Source organism: Urtica dioica, chromosome 3 (genome assembly GCF_054948205.1).
Source record: "Urtica dioica subsp. dioica isolate 48M chromosome 3, U.dioica_male_clone48M_v1_H2, whole genome shotgun sequence".
NCBI classification, from domain to species: domain Eukaryota; kingdom Viridiplantae; phylum Streptophyta; class Magnoliopsida; order Rosales; family Urticaceae; genus Urtica; species Urtica dioica.
In genome coordinates, this window is record NC_142758.1 from 31,635,974 (window position 1) to 31,658,467 (window position 22,494).

The 22,494-nt window shown below is 41.1% G+C and overlaps 1 protein-coding gene across 1 annotated transcript; it reads left to right on the top strand.

Annotated features, from left to right (window-relative positions):
- Positions 1-3,757: 3,757 nt before the first annotated feature.
- Positions 3,758-6,148, top strand: LOC149402569 (uncharacterized). The gene is made up of 8 exons (XM_089608439.1): positions 3,758-4,031; positions 4,128-4,456; positions 4,508-4,852; positions 4,935-5,067; positions 5,164-5,268; positions 5,326-5,442; positions 5,521-5,788; positions 5,953-6,148. Exons 1-8 carry the CDS (start codon positions 3,758-3,760, stop codon positions 6,146-6,148), a joined length of 1,767 nt encoding a protein of 588 aa, XP_089464565.1.
- Positions 6,149-22,494: the final 16,346 nt, after the last annotated feature.

The following is a 22,494-nucleotide window of genomic DNA, read 5'->3' on the forward strand; positions in this document are numbered from 1 at the left end:
CAAGAGTCGACCGATAAGTCCTCGTGTCGACTCTACACATGACTCCTCGAGTTGAGTCCCGAGTCCACGAGTCGACCGATAAGTCCTCGTGTCGACTCTACACATGACTCCTCGAGTTGAGTTCACTCCACGAGTTGAGTCCCGAGTCCACGAGTCGACCAATAACTCCTCGTGTCGACTCTACACATGACTCCTCGAGTTGAGTTCGCTCCTCGAGTTGAGTTCCGAGTCCACGAGTCGACCGATAAGTCCTCGTGTCGACTCTACACATGACTCCTCGAGTTGAGTTCACTCCTCGAGTTGAGTCCCGAGTCCACGAGTCGACAGATAAGTCCTCGTGTCGACTCTACGCATGACTCCTCGAGTTGAGTCCCGAGTCCACGAGTCGACTGATAAGTCCTCATGTTGACTCTACGCATGACTCCTCGAGTTGAGTTCACTCCTCGAGTTAAGTCCCGAGTCCACGAGTCGACCGACAAGTCCTCGTGTCGACTCTACGCATGACTCCTCGAGTTGAGTTCACTCTTCGAGTTGAGTCCTGAGTCCACGAGTCGACCGACAAGTTCTCCTGCCGACTCTTCATGTGACTCCTCGAGTTGAGTTCACTCCTCGAGTTGATTCCCGAGTCCACGAGTCGACCGATAAGTCCTCGTGTCGACTCTATACATGACTCCTCGAGTTGAATTCACTCCTTGAGTTGAGTCCCGAGTCCACAAGTCGACCGATATGTCCTCGTGCCGACTCTTCACGTGACTCCTCGAGTTGAGTTCACTCCTCGAGTTGAGTCCCGAGTCCACGAGTTGACCGATAAGTCCTCGTGTCGACTCTACACATGACTCCTCGGGTTTAGTTCACTCCTCGAGTTGAGTCCCGAGTCCACGACTCGACCGATAAGTCCTCGTGTCGACTCTACACATGACTCCTCGAGTTGAGTCCCGAGTCCACGAGTCGACCGACAAGTCCTCGTGTCGACTCTACGCATGACTCCTCGAGTTGAGTCCCGAGTCCACGAGTCGACCGACAAGTCCTCGTGCCGACTTTTCACGTTACTCCTCGAGTTGAGTTCACTCCTCGAGTTGAGTCCCGAGTCCACGAGTCGACCGACAAGTCCACGTGTCGACTCTTCACGTGACTCCTCGAGGTGAGTTTACTCCTCGAGTTGAGTCCCGAGTCCACGAGTCGACCGACAAGTCCTCGTGCCGACTCTTCACGTGACTCCTCGAGTTGAGTTCACTCCTCGTTGAGCTCCGAGTCCACGAGTCGACCGATAAGTCCTCGTGTCGACTCTACACATGACTCCTCGAGTTGAGTTCACTCCTTGAGTTGAGTCTCGAGTCCACGAGTCGACCGATAAGTCCTCGTGTCGACTCTACACATGAATCCTCTGGTTGAGTTCACTCCTCGAGTTGAGTCTCGAGCCCACGAGTCGACCGATAAGTCCTCGTGTTGACTCTACACATTAGTCCACGAGTTGATTTCACTCCTCGAGTTGAGTCCCGAGTCCACGAGTCGACCGATAAGTCCTCGTGTTGACTCTACACATGACTCCTCGAGTTGAGTTCACTCCTCGAGTTGAGTCCCGAGTTCATGAATCGACCGATAAGTCCTCGTGTCGACTCTATACATGACTCCTCGGGTTGAGTTCACTCCTCGAGTTGAGTCCCGAGTCCACGAGTCGACTAACTATTCCTCGTGCCGACTCTACATGACTCCTCGAGTTGAGTTGGCTCCTCGAGTTGAGTTCACTCCTCGAGTCGTGTACCGTGTCCACGAGTTGACTAACTACTCCTCATACCGATTCTACATGAGTCTTCGAGTTGAGTTCACTCCTCGAGTTGAGTTTCGAGTCCGCGAGTCGGCTGATAAGTCCCCGTGCCGAATCTTCACGTGACTAACCCTCGAGTCGACCTTACATGTAACTCCTCGGGTCGAGCCTATTCCTCAAAGTTGACCCATAAAACCCACGAACCGACTTGAAAGTCCTCGTGTCGAAAATTCACAACTCGACACGCCCTCGGTCTTTAAAATATCGATATTTTAAAATCCACATGTGACAACATGCCCCTCGGTCTTTAAAATATCGATATTTTCTCCTTAATCTTCACGATTGTGACAGATTGGTCCTGCCGTCTAAGCTGGGTCACGTTCCGTCAGTCATATTTTCACGTGTGAGTCACGTGTTACTAAGTAAAAGGGTATTGTAGTAAACTATCAAATGAATATTAAATTCATGAATATTCTAAATTCATTGATTAAAAAATAATTAATATAATCGAATAAATGAAACTAAAAAAATGAGTTCAAATTCCATTACAAATCGAGAAACCTAAACCCTGATTTTCAAAGGTATGGAGAAATCACCAGGTAAATCTTCGACGAAGAGTCCGACGAGGTCGTCTCCACGCTTGCAGAGAAGCAGTTCTGCGTCTCGTGCAAACAAGAAATCGCCGGCTAAGGCAAAAATGCCAATGAAAACAAAATCACCAGCGAAGAAGAAATCAACAGAGAAGACCAAATCGCCGGCGAAAGAAGCTTTTGATAATATACCTCACAGCGAAGATGATTTTGGTAAGTGAAAAGAAAATAATATGCTCTGATGGTGATTGTGAAATTTGAACTTTTATAAAATGGGTTCGGGGACCACATTTTTCTATTGTTTGTAAATGGTCGGGTATTATTGAAACCGTGGGTCCTCTGTGTCTCCAAGTATTTCATTTATTCCTCTTTTTAATTCATCTGGTCGGGTGTTGGTGTGTATGGATGGGAAATATTTATTAGGTTATGTCATTTAATTTGTATTTATTTTTTGTGTTGCAGATGCGTTGCTGAACAACTTTGTGATCAACATACACTATGGGGGTTCGATGAGTATTGAGACTGCTAACTGGAAATACGTTGGTGGGCATGTAGCTCGCTTGGATTGTGCAGATATAGACAGGATGTCTATAGTGTACTTGCACAATATATTGAGGGTCCAACTAGGATTTCTTGATGGCCCAGTCTATTTATTGAAGGACCCTGAGAGTCGTGGTACGCAGCTGGTATTCATTGAAGACGACGAGACGTTGTTGGACGTTATGGCGAAGACGCTGAGAACACAGTGGGCTGTCGATGTGTATTGCGATCATCCCGTTAATGTTCCACACATTGTGTATTGGGATAATGATAACAATATGCAGATCATCGTGTCTCAAGAAGGTCACATTGTCGATGATGTGACTACAAAAGAATCTCATGAGAATGATAAAGGTGCAAATGTGGAAGATCTTCCTGAAGATGGTCCTGTTGTAGAAGACCTTACTCAAGATGCTCCGATTGTGGAAGACCTTACTCAAAATGGTGGTCATGAAGAAGCTGCAAATGTTGAAGAATCTCCAAGCATTGAAGACATGACTGAAGATGGTGGTCACGGAGAAGCTGCAAACGTTGATGAATCTCCAAGCATTGAAGACATGACTGAAGATGGTTGTCATGGAGAAGATGCAAACGTCGATGAAGCTCCAAGCATTGAAGACCAACTGAAGATGGTGGTCATGAAGAAGCTGCAGAAGTCGATGAAGCTCCAAGCATTGAAGACCTGGATGAAGATGGTGGTCATGAAGCTGCTGCAATTGTCGATGAAGCATCATCAGATGAGCATGGCCATGATGACTTGCAACAAGAACCTGGGTTTGAAGCCAGTGACGATGACGTCCACGTAGATGGTGATGTTGTAGACATTGGACTTTCAGCGTTACGTGGAAAAGGAAAGAATGTTATGAGCGATGTAGACGACATTTCTGAAGATGGAAGTGAGTATGAAATGGACGCTAACATCGGTATGGCTGACGAGTCATCAGATTCAGATCTAGCAGAACATGGCAATGGCTCGTCAAGTGTCCCGGGAAAAAAAATTCCAAAGAAAAGACTTCCAAATTTCCAAGAGTTTAAGGAGGCAACTAACATGATAAACCCTAGTTTGAAACTGTGTTTAACATTCAAAACCGCTCACATATTCAAAGAAGCCATCAGAGAGTATGCTATCAGAGCAGGTAAAGATGTTTACTTTAAGAAAAATGATACTGATCGTGTGTGAGCTTAGTGTAAGGATCCAAACTGCAAGTGGACATGTTATGCCTCTTTACTAGGCAAGACTGGTTTGTTTATCATCAAAACATTTAGGTCGGAGCATACGTGTGCGAGGGTTAATCGTAACAGGTTTGCCACCTCTAAATGGTTGTCAAAGACATACATGCAACAATTAAAAAACACAGAGTCGTGGTCTGCTCCAGATTTCATGAATCAAGTTCAAAAAGACTTCAATCTCGAGTGTTCACGTGTGAAAGCATATAGAGCTAAGAAACTTGCTGCACAAGTAATAGAAGGATCGTACATTGAGCAATATGCGGCGCTATGGAACTATGCAGCTGAGCTGAAATGTTCAAACCCAGGCTCGACAGTAGAGATTGAATCTGAGGCAAGTCCGGAGGGTAAGCCTGTTTTCAGACGTATGTATATATGTTTTAAGGGTTGCAAAGATGGGTTCCTTCATTGTAGACCTGTGATTGGCCTCGACGGCTGTCACATAAAGGGTCATCACACTGGTCAACTTCTAACAGCTATTGGTATAAACGCAAACAACAACATTTTTCCGATTGCGTATGCCGTGGTTGAATCAGAATGCAAGGCGTCGTGGTCATGGTTTCTACAATTCTTGAAAGAAGATGTGAACATCTCCAATGGTCATCACTGGACATTTATTTCTGACAAACAGAAATGCCTACATGAAGCATTAGCGAGTATGTGGGAGGAAGGGTCTGTGCAAGCCGAACACAGACACTGTGCTCGACATCTTCAAAGTAACTTCACTAAGGTCAGTGTACTGTGAATATTATGATAGGTTTTTAACTAAGAATATTCTTTAACTAAATGGTGAGATGTGAATATTGTGACAGGTTTTTAAAGGACAATATCTTAAAAGCTTGATGATGTCTTCGGCAATGGCATATTCAAAAGCTCGGTTTGAATCTGAAATGGAGCTTATAAAGAATGAAGATCAGAATGCGTATGATTGGCTAATGGAGAAAGGTCCTCATCACTAGGCTAGGAGCCATTTTAGGACAACTCCTAAATGCGAGATCTTACTGAATAATCTTTGTGAAAGTTTCAATGGCACAAGAGCAGTTCTTATGGCGAGGCAGAAACCGATCCTATCATTGCTAGAACGGCTGAGAATGTATCTATTGCAAAGGTTCAGCAAGCAACGCCTTGCTGCTGATAAATGGAAAGGTTAAATAGGTCCTCGAATATATAAAATACTTGAGACTAACAAGGTTCTAAGCGCAGAGAACATAGCACAGTGGGCCGGTCAAAGTGAATATCAAGTGAGCAACATGTACGGTTCAATGTATAGAGTGAACCTCGCTCATCAGACATGCTCGTGTAGTCGATGGGATTTGTCAGGTATACAGTGCTATTTATTACATATTTAAGACGTGCTCATACTTAACATTAACATTTGTCTGAACTTTGTGAATTTAGGTATACCATGCTCGCATGTAATCAGCTGCATATGGCAACGGCATGAGGACCCAGTCAAGTACGTGTCAGCTTGGTATAAAAAAGAAGCCTACACGAAAACATACGAAAACATGATAAGGCCCATAAATCCGAGTGATCAATGGCCAAAGACAGGCTTAACTGCAATGGAGATGCCACCTGACAGAGCAAAACCTGGGAGGCCAAAGAAGCTGAGGCGAGTTGAACACGACGAAATTGTTCCTCGCCGTGGAACCAGAATAACTAGAAGGTATGTCATAACTACATGCTCAAGCTGTGGCAAGGATGGACACAACAAGACCACGTGTTTCAGACGACTACAACAACAACAGGTACCTGATTGTGTATAAGACTGGCAACCTATAACGTAAATTCATTATAGGTTTGGTAATTAGAATATTTCATACTTTTCAGAGACAAGCTACACAGAAGGCCAGCCAACGAGCTTCTCAACGAGCTCGAGCAACACAGCACACAACTCAAGAAGCTCAGGGACCTTCAGCTACACAGAAGGGCAGCCAACGAGCTTATCAACGAGCTCGAGCAACACAACACACAACTCAAGCAACTCAGGGACCTTCAGCTACACAAGAAGGCCAGCCAAATTTAAGGGTAAGTGATGTCATATTTAATTATTGGAGCTTGGTAATATAGGTGTGTATATTACTCAGTTCGCCAGCTCGCCAGCTCGCGAGCTAAGTGAGCGATCTGCGATCTGCGATCTGGCGAGATGGCGAGCCACACACCTAATCCACACACCTATATTCTAACTACCAAGCTCCAATATTAATTTATGGTCATCAGTAGATATTGGGTCGTAACATTTTATTTTTTTCTTTCCATTTACAGCGAAGCCCAAGATTTAGGACTCGCACCAGTCGACGGGAAGTCATGGAGCCTAGAGGGCTTTTCAGAGACTGATTTTGTGTTTCTAAGGACAAAGATGTATAGCCTATCTTTCGTCCTTAATTCATGCTTTTGGGTCGGGTCTAATGCCCTACAAACTTCACTTCTTCTTTTTGGTGTAAAGGCTTAAGTTATTAGTTACTGTAATGTTTGTAATGTTTTGTACTAAGTAATTGCCCACTGCTTGCAATGTGTTTTGTACTATGTTTGTAAAAGCTTATCTGAAATACAATGCTTGCAATGTTTGTAAAGGCTTATCTGAAATACAATGTTTGTAATGAATTGTAATCAAATGTGTTTTTTACTAAGTAATTGCCTACTGCTTGCACATATCTTCATTTCTAACTCTTATTCCATTTATCAGAACACATTTTCATAACCTCACAAATTTATACAAAGCAGCCAACTTATACAAAACAGCCGAACACCAACTTTAAACATCTTCTTAAACATATTGCATATCTAATTCATCATATAGGTTACGCGTCAAACACGACAATGGTTCAATAACATTCAGATTATTTAAACAAAACCAGACAAATAAGTAAAAGAACAATCATAACCAACAGCTTCAATTTATGCACTTCAGTAGCAATTAGCCTAATCACGTCACTTGAGTCGTCGTTTTTTGGAGATGGGCCTTGGTCTACCGATTTTTCAGTCACCGAAAACTGTGTTGCGCTCTCGAGTGTATTGACCTTCTTCAACAATCCAGGGATAATATGCTTTGCTCTTGAGCACATCGGTGGGTCCAACCACTCATGAAATCCGCACCCTCTCATATTAGAATTCTGAGAAACAAATCAGTCCACTTCAATACATAATGAATTAACCCAAACAAAAAATCGATTCACAACTACAAAAAAAAAAAAAACAAACCTGATACTTTGGGCATCCGTAAAATCGTCTTCCTGGGTTATCATTTGTCCACGAAGTCCGTTCGACGCTGCTAATTTCGCACAAACACTGCGGCCTTCGATCTTCGACAATGACACGAGGTTTCTTGCGATTCGACGAACTGCTCGGACTGGTTTCCATATCACAAACGAGAGAAAGCAATACGCGACAAGGACCTCAGAAATTATGGGTTCTCGAACCTTAACTGGTTATGGAGTTTCGAAATTGATTTTGGGAAAATTGGGGTTTTTTTATAACCCTAGCTCGAGCTGAGTTGGGCGATGAGAATTTTTGGATTTTGAAAATATCGATTAATTCTTCTTTTATATATATTTGGGTTAATGTTTTAAGGGTTATATTCGTAAAACCACTAGAAATGTATCTCACGTGACGAAAACGTGACGACTTAACAGACTTCTATTGAGTTTCATACACAGAAGGACCAGAAGCGTACAAAACATGATATTAGATGGTGATTTAGTCGATTTTATGTTTTAAGGAGCACGATGTCTCAAGTGCTATAATTCAGGGAGCAATCCTGTCATTTATTCTAAATTTAAATGCTCTCCCATAAGCAGCAAAAATCGTCCCTAAAGACGTGCTCAAGTCGCCCCTAACGGCGCACCAAAATTCGCTCCACGACGCTCTCGTGAGAGAAAGAATGGGCCAATTGAGTCCCCAAACGTGACAAGCGCACCATGGCTCATGCTCACAAGGGCACAAGACTCGACCCAAGAGACTCAACTCGAAAACGTGACCAGTGCACTAAGGTACCACACTCGCCGGGGGATCAAGTCTACACCTAACCTCGCCTATCACGTGACATGCGCGCCCAAGGGTGCCACGCTCATAAGATGGTATGGTTGCGCTCGCCGCCCAGCTCGTGCGCCGATAGGCAGCGAATCACATATGGGTTTCAAAGGCATGTGCCCGCCGGACGTAACTGGCCTAGCCAGCGTCCACGGAAAACCCGGTCACACCAATGTGACACCAAGGCCCCCCGAGGCCCAAGCCATGCAAATCAATCACGCCTTCATTGGTAGGTCAAGAAAATAAGCCACGCACAACAAAGCCGTGCTAATCGATCACGCCTTCACTGGTAGGTCGAGAAAATAAGCCGCGCACAACAAAGCCGTGCTAATCGATCACGCCTTCATTGGTAGGTCGAGAAAATAAGCCACGTACCCCTCAAAGCCGTGCACATCGATCACGCCTTGGTTGGTAGGTCGAGAAAATAAGCCACGCGCAATAAAGTCGTGCTAATCGGTCACGCCTTCATTGGTAGGTCGAGAAAATAAGCCGCGCACAACGCAAAGACATGTGAATCGACTACGCCTTCATTGGTAAGTCGAGAATATAAGGCACGCAATGCAAAGACGTGCAAATCGATTACGCCTTCATTGGTAAGTCGAGAAAATAAGACGCGCACCGACAAAACCGTGCGAATCGACTACGATAGTATGTCGAGAACATAAGACACGTAAAAATAAAGACAACAAAAGCCGTCCCTCGCGACGCACAAAAGCCGTCCCTCGCGACGCACAAAATCCGTCCCACGCGACGCACAAAAGCCGTCCCTCGCGACGCATAAAAGCCATCCATCGAAACGCATAGAAGCCATCCCTCGCGACGCACAAAAGCCGTCCCTCGCGATGCATTAAAAGCCCTTCTACGATGCGACCACAAACTCGAGAGCGTTTGTCCCGGGTCCGCACGTCAGCTCAAGTACTGAGATTCCGCTCGACCAGAAACTCGGGGGGCTAATGTTGTCGGCCCGTCTCGGACCAACGAGAACAAAGGCATCACTTTGACCCACGCGATCGGCGCGAGGCCTCGAACAGCAAAACCTTGCCTCGGCCATAGGCCGACCCAAGGTTCAGCCGACCCAATGCTCAGCTAGCCAGTGGCCGACCCTAGGGCTCGGCCGGCCAATGGCCGACCCAAGGGTCAGCCGGCCAATGGCCGGCCGAAGGTTCAGCCCCTTCACTCGGCCAATGACCGAGTGAACCTACAGCCGGCCATGCAGTTCACTCGGCCAATGGCCGAGTGAACCTTCCAGGCAGTTCACTCGGCCAATGGCTGAGTGAACCTTCAGCCGGCCATGCAGTTCACTCGGCCAATGGCCGAGTGAACCTTCCAGGTAGTTCACTCGACCAATGGCTGAGTGAACCTCCAGCCGGCCATGCAGTTCACTCGGCCAATGGCCGAGTGAACCTTCCGGGCAGCTCACTCGGCCAATGGCCGAGTGAACCTCCCAAGCAGTTCACTCGGCCAATGGCCGAGTGAACCTTCAGCCGGCCAAGCACTTCACTCGGCCAATGGCCGAGTGAACCTTCCAAGAAGTTCACTCGGCCAATGGCCGACCCAAAGGCTCACTCGGCCAAGGGGTTGCCCGAAACACCCCTTGGTCGCCTATAAATAGAGAAGTCCGCCCTCTCCCAAAGGTAATCCAATTTTGAGTCCCGAAGCGCTGTTGAACTCATACTTCACTCGTTTCGCTCATCTTTGGCCTCTCACCCTCTAAAACCTCTACACTCCACCTCAATCCCACTAATGTTGAGCGTCGAAGAGGTAAACAGAAGCAGCCCCTCTGTTTCCCCTTTGTAGTTCACGTGTTCTTTCTATCTTTTCAGGTGCTTGGACGAACTCAAGGGTCATTCCCACCTAAGGGAAGACTCGGGATACCGAGTCCGACATGCTCGAACCGAAGCGAGGCCACTTGGTCCGGCCTTGGGCCTAACCGTTTCCGGTTTTTTAAATCGTTGTCCGAAAATGAGCGACAATAAAACCTAACAACATATGAAGAGACAAATGTAGATTTGCATGAACAAACTCTTCATTGTTTGCTTAAAACTTTATATTCACAATCTAAAGATCAAAGGGCTATTGATCTCTGTATGATTGTTAGGAGAATCTATGATATCTGGTTATGGGACATTGAGAGTTGGAGACTCTATATTTCTTCTAGGTATCTTCTAAAGGTACTGAATTGACCAGTGCACTTCTAGAGACAGAATAAGATCAAACCATAACCTCTTATGTCTCGAAGTCACTACGTATGAATTGCATCGTGCTTACCTCAATCTTTAAATGAGACATGTCATTTCATAGCTTATGTATTCTCATTTGAGAAAGTCAGAGTTCGGATTCACTATGTGACTCTGAACAGGACCTATTGGTGAAGTACTAAGTTATGAAGAGGTCATGAGTAACTTTGTGAAGATCTCATATATATGGAATTCATGTATAAGATTGCTGAAATGCAATGTATATCACCTCATGCTTTGTTCCTTGGAATGTGAATAAATGAACTGGCTAGTGTCCAAATTGAGTCATGACACTTTTGGATGAATCAACGTGACTTATTAGCTCCTCGTCAATACATTGTTTCTAACTTATTCACAAGCGACAAAGGAGTTGAGGAAATAACAACTAGAAGGGTAAAATGGTAAATTTGCAAATCTCGACTAGCTGATGATATTCATGAAGGGTAAACATAGATAATATTTAGTGGATCCACTTATCACAATTTAGTATGATTCTTGAGTAATAAATAAATTCATTTGAACCGAGAGATTCTCAGTGTCAACTCTTTAATGGAGTTAATTAACATTAAGCTAAACTTGGAAAAGGTTTGTGAACTTTTGAGTCCAAGTAGGTTAGCTCAAGCTTTGTTCATTTGGATCCCTGAGGTCAGTGTCACAAGTCATATCGAGTAGGATTAGTTAAAATAGAAGCTAAGTCAAAACAATAACTAGTAAATTTTACGAAAATTGTCTAAAGGGTATTTTTGTGTTTTTGGACATAGGACGAAATGAATGTCAATAAATAATTTTTTTGACATTGTCATATGATGAGAATGAATTAAACCACACGGCCAAGTTAAATAATTTGGGCCTTGAGGATAAATTTCATTTCATGGAATTTTACTTGAAAATTCTTAATGGGTTTTTCTTATGTTGTCATGAACAAATGAAGAAACATCTAGAAGCTCGTTCTATATGCATGTTGCTCGTCCAAACCAAAGAAATAGAGATCAATTTTGTACATTGATGTATGAAGATACTTTCCAAATGAAAAAGAGGAAACAAATATCCTCTATGAGGAAATGAAGTGGGCGGCCAAGGCAAGAGAGAAAGCAAAAGATGAAACAAATCCAAGGCCTTCTAGAAGCTTGTTTGGCCGTGTGACATAAGGGAGAAAGAGGCAATATTTGCTCATGAATATGTGATATTCTATAGAAGAGGAAACTACCTTTATGAAGGTAATCATTCTCCTATAAATAGAGGCCTCATCCTCATTGTTTCTCATTATTTCTCCTATAGCTTCTCTCTCTAGACATTGTGGCCGCCCATCTCCTTCTCTCTCTCTCTAGCTCTTTTTGTTTTTGTTTTGGCACCTAGGTCCACATTAGACCTAGTGTTTATTTTAGCTCTTCAACTCTAAGACTTGTTCTTGAGTCGTCGTGTTTTAAAGTGCCCACACACTTATTCCGTCTTACTTCGAGTGATCTATGTTATAGAAACTTTCGTGGTTACTTGAGTTCCCGAAGAACGAAGAAAGTCGTGCTGCGTGGGAAGACGAGCGATTCAACCTCCACAAGTTTCTCAACGATCAAGCTTCATAAAGGTTATTAAACATGTAATCACTATTAGATAGTTTTAATAATAACATGTGCTTGCTCTTTGTCTAGGTTAGTAAAAATCGTTTTACTTGTTTAAAGAAAATTTTTATTTTCCGCCGCTTGCTAGAAGCGTTAAATCTTTTCTTAACCCTAGATCATTTCAACCAGTTTTCTTCTTCTCCTTCTTCTTTTTTCCCTTCTTCTTTTCCTCTTTTTCGACCTCTGCGGCCGAAACAAAAACCCTTTCCATGGAAGCTACCTTATTCCCCTTAGTCTTCTTGGCAGAAGGCATGACTCACAGCCGTCCCCTAAGTTTGGACGCATTTACAGAATAGAAATTTTTAAAGCTTGTAAATATTCTAACAAAAGCGGATTGATGGGAAACCTAAGCCCACATTCCCTAAAGAAGATTTCTCAGACACAACAATACCCCTTTGAAATGTCTGAGGCTGTATAATCTTTGCTCGGAAGGGCTAAAGAGACCTCTAGGGGAACATCAACTTCTTCAAATAATTCAACAAATTCGACTTCAGTCACCATGGTGGAACCCCGGAGATCTTTAGAGACATCATCTAATTTTTCGGCAGTAGTTTCGGTGGACAGAGTAACAAACTTGGAAAAAATATGTGAAGCCTAGTTTCATTTTTGGGGTTAATGACTGTAAAAACTTAGAGAGATAAACCCTGACAAGGGAAAAAGAAGAGAGAGATAAGAAATGAGGAATACCTTGTTTCGGAATCTTCAGAAGCGTTTAAAGGGAGGTGAAATAAAAAAGAATTGAAAAGCCCTATTTATGTATGACGATTGAGTGTCAGACTGGTTTGAAATCCCACTCGAGTAGGAAGCTCAACCGACTCTGTTACAAATTCAAAATTGATCGGCTTGACAGGTTGCACCGCGAATGAGTAAATCTTGGCACTTGTCCCGAGGTCGTAGCAGGGCAGTTTTGACCTTAAATGATTATGACGAAACATTGCTCTCTGTCGAACGTAACTTTAGTTTATTTGATAAATATCGTTATTAAATATACTAGGGGACTAATTGTGGGTATAGAAATTAATCTATCCCACTCCCAAAAAAATTTAATTAGGTTTTAAGCCCAATTATCCATTTTTCGTGATGAAAAACTCTTTCAACAAAATGACGGGCCCAATTCGCTAAAAAGCCCAACCCATACGACCAAAGCTGAGTTCGCTAGACGAATACTTCTCCGAGCCTTAGACTTCATCCTCAACCACCCGGAAGAACAGGTCCAGCTACTTTGATCTCGCATGCAGTCAGCCCGGATGATGCTGCCGGACGATAACGCACCTAGAAGACCACCATACCGACCACGTGTCCGCCAGATTGATGATGGAGCGGAACCGGACTCAGCTATAAATAGAAGATAGATAATTTTAGGAGATTCATTAATTATTTTTTTATCCTGATTATTTACATTTTGTCCGATATTCGTGTTGAGCTCGTCAACTCTCAGTCCGAGCTCGACCACTCTGTATTTCGATCGAATTGCAATAAAGTATTATTATCTTATTCATATTAGTTTGTTCATTTTGGCAATTCAGCTTTAATTCAATTCATTTACGACGAATTCTCGTGATCCGTGTATTCTAAATATATATATTTATACCATAAATATAACATATAGTTCTTTGATAGTTGAGGGATCGAATCCTACATCAACAATAAGTATGTATTTGTTTGTGTGGATGATTACTCATGATCCACTTGGGTAGATTTTCTCAGGGAAAAGTCAGATGTTCTCAAGGTATTCATCACTTTGTGCACCAAGCTTCAACGTGAAAAAGAAAGCTGCATTAAATCTATACGTCGTGATCATGGGCGTGAGTTTGAGAATAGATCTTTCATTGATTTATGTGAGTCTCAGTGGATTGTTCATCAATTCTCATCTCCTATCACTCTACGGCAAAATGGAGTGGTTGAGCACAAAAATAAAACCATACAGGAGATAGCCAGGGTGATGATTCATGCCAAGAAGATGCCTTTGAAGTTTTAGGATGAGGCAGTAAATACAGCTTACTATATTATCAACAGAGTGTATGTTCGAACTAGAATTGAGAAGACTTGTTATGAGCTGTGAAAAGGGAAAAAGCCCTCGATCAAGTACTTGCATATTTTTGGAAGTGTGTGCTATATTCTGAATGATAGAGACTATAGGCATAAGTTAGATCCGAATACTGATGAAGTTATCTTTCTTGGCTACTCCACCACTAGCCATGCCTATAGAGTCTTTAAAAAGCGCACGCACTCTGCAATGGAGTTCATAAATGTCACCGTCAAAGACATTGAAGATTACAAGGCAAGTGTAGACGAAGACTGTGCAACTAATGAAACAACCACTTACACTCATGTTGTTCAAGAACTTGGTCAAGAAGGGACTTCTGCAACTATTCAATATAAATTTGTTGGCTTATCTGATGATGAATCTATGCAAGACTTGAATGAGAAGCATCCTATCAATTCCATTATCGGTGATCCACAAAAAGGAAGAAGAACCAGAGATAAGCTTGCTCTTAATTATTGTGATTTGCTTAGTCATTCCTTGTTCATCTCTACCTATAAGCCTAAAAACATTGAAGAAGCGATTATTCATGAATACTTGGTAGTAGCCACGCAGGAAGAACTTGGTGAATTTGAAAGGAATGATGTGTGGGATTTAGTTCCTTGCCCAGCTGATGTTAAAGTCATAGGTACCAAGTGGATATTCAAGAACAAGTCGGATGAAAAGGGCAACATCACCATAAACAAAGCGCGCCTTGCGGCTCAAGGCTATTCTCAGATAGAAAGTGTTGACTTCAAAGAAACATGTGCTCCAGTTTCTCGTCTGTTGCTTGCTCTAACATGCCATCTGAACTTTAAGCTTCATTATATGGATGTCAAGAGTGCATTCCTGAATGGATTTTCTCAGAAGAAGTATATGTTGCTCAACCCAGGGGCTTTGAAGATCCTCACCATCCTGACCATGTCTATAATTTGAAGAAGACTCTTTATGGCTTGAAGAATGCGCCTAGGGCCTAGTATGAAAGGTTGACGGTATTTTTGATCGATCATGGCTACGATCAAGGGGGAATAGATAAAACCTTGTTTGTTGAACACATCAGGTCATAGTATATTAGTTCTCAGATTTATGTTGATGACATTATATTTGGCTCAAGCTCCCAGAAGTTTGTTGAACAATTGCAACGAGAATTTAAAATGAGTATGGTGGGGGGAGCTATCATACTTTCTCGAATTACTGGTGAATCAAAGATAAGGATTTTCATCAGCGGCATCAGCGATCGGCGATGTGAAATCAATGGTGGACCCTACATATAGGTGGGTCTCACTTGTATTTCAGATGCTGATAACTTATTTATATCAGTGTCTATAATCATAATCCAAATTATTTCCTTCAATACAACTTAAATAAATTAGTATGCTTATTTTTAATAGTAATTTTTTTTTTTATCTTTTATAGTAGTTAATCTAATTAATAATATGTAATTTTCATATCTATGTTTTTTAAAAATGTGTTATTTATTTCCTAAGACAAAATCGTACTATCTATGTAATGAAGTTTACTAATTTTTGACTAATTTTTTTCTATTTTTAAATCATTTATTATTGATTTATACTAAATGTTACACATAATTAATAAATAAAATATAAGAATAAATGTTACTTTTACTGAGAATACATTACTTTTACTGAGAATAAATGTTATTATTGGTGGTGCTGAGAATACATTACTTGTACTATAAAAACTGATTTTTTTAGTCCTTAATATCAGATCTTGTAATAGAATTAGGCCTTCCGTGTATTATTTCGAGCAAACGTCAGTTAAGTTTACCATTATTCCAGAAGTTACGAATATACCCTTAGTTTATACCATTTCAAATTATAAATGAGATATTTTATGATATCAGTTATAAATGATAGAATATACATTTTATAAAAAAGGAAAGCCCCAAATCTTGTTCGACAGAAAAAAATGATGAGCTAAGGTTCGAGAAAAAAATACCCAAATCGTTGTTGTTTCTTCACCGAGTAAATCGAACATCGTTTCGCGTTCCTTCCCTGTTCGCGATGAACAGCAGTGCGAGCATCTTCTCAAGTCGCAAGAAACAGCGTAGCTCCATTGATGAACATCGACACCCATATTGTAAATGTGGTATGACCAAAATCCGTACCGCGTGGACAGGAGATAATCCAGGACGACGCTTCTTTGGACGTTCACAATATAAGTTAATCTGGATTTTTGTATTTTAATTCTAAAATTATTAAGTAATTTGTGGATTTTCACTCATTTCCATCTCTTTCTGTCTATGAATTCTATCAGAGTAAGGACGATAGAGGGTGCAATTTTTTTCAATGGATGGACCGCCAATAATGTGTCCGATGCAAAGAAAATTATTCCAGGTTTACTGAAGAAAATCAACAGATATGAAAACATTGGTGAAGAATGGGACTTTGAAGATTCGAGGGATGATGGACAATATTCTGGACTGAATGTATCAACTGAGGAATCAAGATTGAATCTCTCAACTGAAGATCTTATGGTCGTGATGCATAGTGAATCCAAGAAAATTAAGTTATTGCTCTGTGTTGTTGTATTTTTTGTTTGTTTGCTTTTGTTCAAGTAATGCAGTAGTGGTTATTTGAAGATTGGTATATGAAGATCATATATGTTGTATTGTTATTAGAAGAAAATTGGTGTTTTTTCTGTGCATCTTGCGTTTTGGTTGACACTGAATGAAGATTGGGAAACAGAATGAGATACCTAACACATTCAAAATACATAGGAATCTGTTAAAAAATTCAAAGCAGTATCAAAAGGACTTGGGTTACATATTCAAGTCATATTCTACTATTAACTTTCTTAGCTTAAAGACTCCCAAAATGACCTGGTTTACACGTTCATGTCGCATATACATCATTCGTAATCCAAAAAAGTCTAACAACATAACCATAGCAATAAACCGGGCTTCTAATCTCGGAATAAACTGCTCTGCTCCATTTGCCCTCCTCGCAAGCCGGTGTGAGTATGGAACCGAGGGCTACACTGTAAATACCATATATGAATAAATCATATTCATGTTATAATATCGTCTTGAGTTTCTTACTATAAATTTTTTTACCCTAAGCATGTCCTCTTGAGTTTGACCCTGTGTTGGCTGTGAAGTTTGAGGTCCTTCAATTGTGTGAGTTGAATGCGTCGATTGAGTAGATCCTCTACTTGTACGTCTTGCTCGTTCATTTCTCTGTAAGAATAATATTATAAAAATTAGTAAAATAACCATAAAAAATTAAAATTAGTCAACACAAATACCTCTTGCTCATGCTCTCTTCTAAAGCATGTTGTTTTGTTGTGACCATGTTTACCACATCTTGAGCATTTTTTGGTTACATATTTCCGAGTCAACTTTGTGCCTGTACGAGGAACGACCTCATCATGTGTAACTCGTCTTAGCTTTTTGGGTCTGCCGGGCTTAGTTCTTTCTGGTGGCATCGACATAGGATTCAAACCTGTCCTCGGCCATTGTTTGATGGGGTTGATTGGTTGGATCATGTTTTCATAAATCTTACTTTGGAAATCCTTTTTTATACCAGTCTGACACGTAATTCACTGGCTCTTCATGCTTCTACGATATGCAACTAATGGCATGTGAACAAGGAATTCCTGGCATGGTTACTAGGTTAGATATTGAAGACACATAATTAAGTTAGACATAACCAATTGCACTAAGTCATTACCTGATAAGTCCCAACGGCGATATGAGCATGTTGGGTGTTCCAAATTGACACTGTACATGGCACCGTACTTAGTAACTTGAAACAGTTGACCACCGGTTCAGTAAGGTATATTCAGAGCACTGTGGACTTTGTTTTGCTCAAGAATGTTGTGAATGCGTGGTCCCAGTGCACCGGTCCATTTTTCATAGGCCTTGCGCTGTTTTGAGAAGCGTTGCAACAGGTACAGTTGTATGCGCTCGAGCATTGATAAAATAGGCTTCTATCTTGCCATTAGGATCGCTCGTGTGCCGTTGAAGCTCTAGCAGAGGTTGTTCAGCACGATCTCACATTTAGGACCAGTCCTGAAATTACATCTCGCTCATTGTTTAGGGCATTTGCTAATAAGCCAATCGTAGGCTTCCTGGTCTTCTCTTTTAATATCATCCATCTCTGATTCAAACCTACCAGTAGAATAAGTCATCGCCGCCGCCATCATCTTGGTCTTCATAAATTTTCCCCTGAAAACCTAATGAAGAAAGCATATTAGCCCGATATTGGTAAGTGTATTATCAGAGTAAATATTATACTAAGAGATAATCACGATTCAAATTTGCATATCTGAATTACCTTGATGAAATTCGCTTGAAAATGTCTAGCACAGTGCCTATGTTCTACTTGAACGGACCCTTTGTCCCACATATCTGTCAATGCCTCTTGTAGACCTTTTTGTTTATCAGATATGAACGTCCAGTGATGGCCGTTGACAATAATTAGATCTTCCCTCAAGAAATTTAGAAATCACGTCCATGAAGACTTGCACTCAGACTCAACAACTACGTAGGCTATCGGGAAAATACTGTTATTCCCATCGATACCAATTGCAGTCAGTAGTTGACCGGTGTGATGACCTTTGATATGACAACCATCAACACCAATCACAGGTCTACAATGTTTAAACCCAGATTTGCAGCCCTGAAAACAGACATACATCTTCTTGAAAACTGTCTGACCTTCTGAATCAGTTTCAGTTTCAAATTGAATGGTTGAACCTGGATCTGAGTGTTTCAGTTCAGCACCATAGCTCCAAAGAGCATGATATTGTTCTTTATACGAACCCTCGATAGCCTTCTTAGCAATTTTTTTTACCCTATAAGCCTTCTCCTTCGAACATTCAAGCACGAAGTCTTGTTGGACTCGATTCATGATATCTGCGGCCGTCAACGACTCACTGTCTTTGATCTGTTGCATCTACTTCTTTGAAAGCCATGTTGCAGCGGCAAACGGGTTAATGTTAACCCTAGCGCAAGTATGTTCAGGCCTCAACGTTTTGATTATGAACGTACCGGTGTCACCCAAAACAGACGCGTAACACGTCCACTTGCAGTTAGGGTCCTTGCATTCTGCTCTTACACGGTTTGAATCGTTTTTCTTGAAGTATATATTTTCACCGGCTTTGATTGAGTATTCTCTGATGGCCTGTTTGAACAGTTTTGAGCTTTTGAACACCAAACCCAACTTGAAGCTTGGATTCTGCATATCTACCTCTTTAAACTTCGTGAACGATGGGAGTTTCGTCTTCAAATTTTTATAGTCTCTAAACTTATTGGCTCCTGAGCTTTCAGGAATCTCCGGTAGTTCTTCTTCTGAGGAATCGGATTCCACGCCAATTTCTGCATCCATGTCTAAGCTTGTGTCTGTGTCGCTCAAAACAGCCTTCCCTTTACCACGCAACACTGAGAGACCAATATCAACAGCGTCTCTATCAACATGAATGTCGTCGTTGTTTAACTCAAACCCAGCAGGTTCTTGTTGGAAATCCTCTACCGCCTCTTGATCAGATTCAGCTTCATCCTGCTGCACATTCTCTCCCGCGTCTTGCTGCACGTTGTCTTGTGTTTGTGTCGCCGTCTCTGTCATGAACTCATGTTGTTCCTGTTGAATAAACTCTCCTGGATCGGGAACGTCTTGTGTTTGCTCTTCTGGATAGGGAACGTCTTGTGTTTGCTCTTCTAGATCGGGAGCGTCTTGTGTTTGCTCTTCCATATTTGGAGGGTGATCGTCAACGTCAACTTCATCCTGAATAGTCGGTGGAGCCAGGACAATCCTTTCGTTTGCACGAACACGCACATCCACGGGGTGCTCACAGAAAATATCAACGTCCCACTTGGTCTTCAATGTGTCTCCAAAAGCTTCAAACAAAGCCTCGTCGTTATCAACAACCATCACCTTCTTACTCCGTGGATCCCTCAAGTAATAAAATTCTGAACCAGGATATCATAGACTCCGATTCAGTGTGTTATTCAGTACGACAATGGACATTCTATCGATATCCACACATTCCAAATGAAGTACATGCCCACCAAGGTACTTCCATCCACCGGACTCAAACTCCATTGTACCCCCATAGTGCATATTGAGTATAAAGTTGTTTCGCAAACATTCCAAATGAAGTACATGCCCACCGAGGTACTTCCAGCCACCAGACTCAAACTCCATTGTACCCCCATAGTGCATATTGAGTATAAAGTTGTTTCGCAAAGGTTCTGCAAAATTAAATTTAAAACAAAATAAATACGAGTTACCTTTTATTGCCCAACAACCAACCAACATGGACCCACAACCCTTCAAGTTTACCGACAAATAAACAACACCAAAAAGGAAGTGACAAATAAAGATGATAAAAAACCTATTTCTTTGTGGTCCCCAAAATAAACACCGTCTATAAATATCAATCTTTAAAAGTTCACATACGGAAAACACCTTCGTCGTGAGAACTACAAGAAATACCACATTTAGTGACGAAACTATTAGCGACGACTTAATCGTCGCTAATCACCCTTTTAGCGATGATATTATCGTCGCTAATATTTTGGGGCGAAAAATATTAAAGTTTGGCGGCAAAGATAATTAGCGACGAATTTATCGTCGCTAATTCTTTTTTGTCGTCGCTAAGTTCGCGGGAAAATAATTAGGGACGATAAATTCGTCGCTAATTATTTCTGAATTCATTTAGCGACGATCATATCGTCGCTAATAATGTTGAATTAATTTCGAGTTTTAAAGAGGGAAAAATCCCTCCAATTTAATTAAGACGAAAACCTTTAGCGACGATTTTATCGTCGCTACATATTTTTTTATCGTCGCTATACAATTAGCGACGAAATAATCGTCGCTAAATATTTTCGAATTTTAAAGAGGGAAAAATCTCTCCCATTAAATTAAAACGAAATGATTTAGCGACGATAAAATCGTCGCTAAATATGTGAAATTTACTATTAGCGACGACGAAATCGTCGCTAAATGCCTGGTTAACGTAAGTTCATTTAGCGACGAAATGAAATCATGTAGCGACGAAAAAATCGTCAGTAAATGTCTTTAAATACCAGATCACGACCCAGCTTCCTCATTCGCTCCCAAACCCTAAAATTTACATTTTTCTCTCTGCTTTCTCCTCCTCAGCCGTGTGTCTCGTCCGCCGTGTGCCTCCCCGGTAAGTCTCTCTCTCCTCACTACTTCTCTCTTTCTCCTCACATCTCTCTCCTAAAGTCTCTCTCCTGTCTGCAGCTCCTCCGCCGCTCCTCCGCCGCTCCGCCGCCGACGCCGTCGCCGCTCCACCACCGACGCCGTCCTCGTCCTCGTCCGCCCCGGTCGGGCAGCTCTTCCCCTCCCCGCTTCCCGCGCGCGCGCGCCAAATCTACACGGTAAGTTTTTTTTATAAGTTTATATATATATTAGTTATAGAATGAATTAATTAGTTAATATATATATATATATTAGTTAATATATATATATATATATATTAACTTTATAGAACTTAATTAGTTATAGGGAAAATAACACATTTATACCCTGTGTTTTAGTGAAATGTCAAGTTTAACCCTTGGTTTTCAAAAATGTCGAGTTCATACCCTCTGTTTAACTAAAATGACGAAATTATACTCTCTGTTTAACTTAAATGACGAAATTATACCCTGAAATGAATAACAGCGTCACAAATCTCCCTTTCATTGATATTAACTCTTATATAAGAAAAACCAAATCAAATCTAAATCAGTGCCCTAACTTCCAAATTCTCAATTTTGAAATAAAAATAGCCTTAAATTGAAATTAAATAATAAAACTCATACCTTCTAAGAAATGACTTCATTCCGTGTTCGAATTGTAACTCTAAATCCTGGATTCTCTGTTCGAATATGCGATTTTGATGACTATCAACTATCGATGTTTACCCATTTGCCTATTTCTGTGTTCTTCACGATTAAGAGACTGTTGTTTATTTTTTAGTTTTTAAATAAATTACATATATGGCACAAATGAATAAAGATAATTGGTGTTTATATATAAATATTATAGTCAACGTCAATGAAAAGTCAATAAAAAGAATATTCGTGACACTGTTGTCTATTTCAGGGTATAATTTCGTCATTTTAGTTAAACATATGGTATAATTTCGTCATTTTAGTTAAACAAAGGGTATGAACTCGACATTTTTGAAAACCGAGGGTTAAACTCGACATTTCACTAAAACACAGGGTATAAATGTGTTATTTTCCCTTAGTTATAAAGGTAAATGAATTAATTAGTTATATTTACATAATTTAGTATAAATATTTATATTTATAGAATGAGTTATATATTTGTTATAAATTTTATAAATATTTAAATTAGTTTTGTTTACACAAATATTTAAATTCGTTATAAATTTTAATATTAGGTATAAATATTAAAATTAGTTATAAATATTTATATTAGGTAAAATTATGTAAAAACATGTAAAAACAATTAGTTAGTTTATG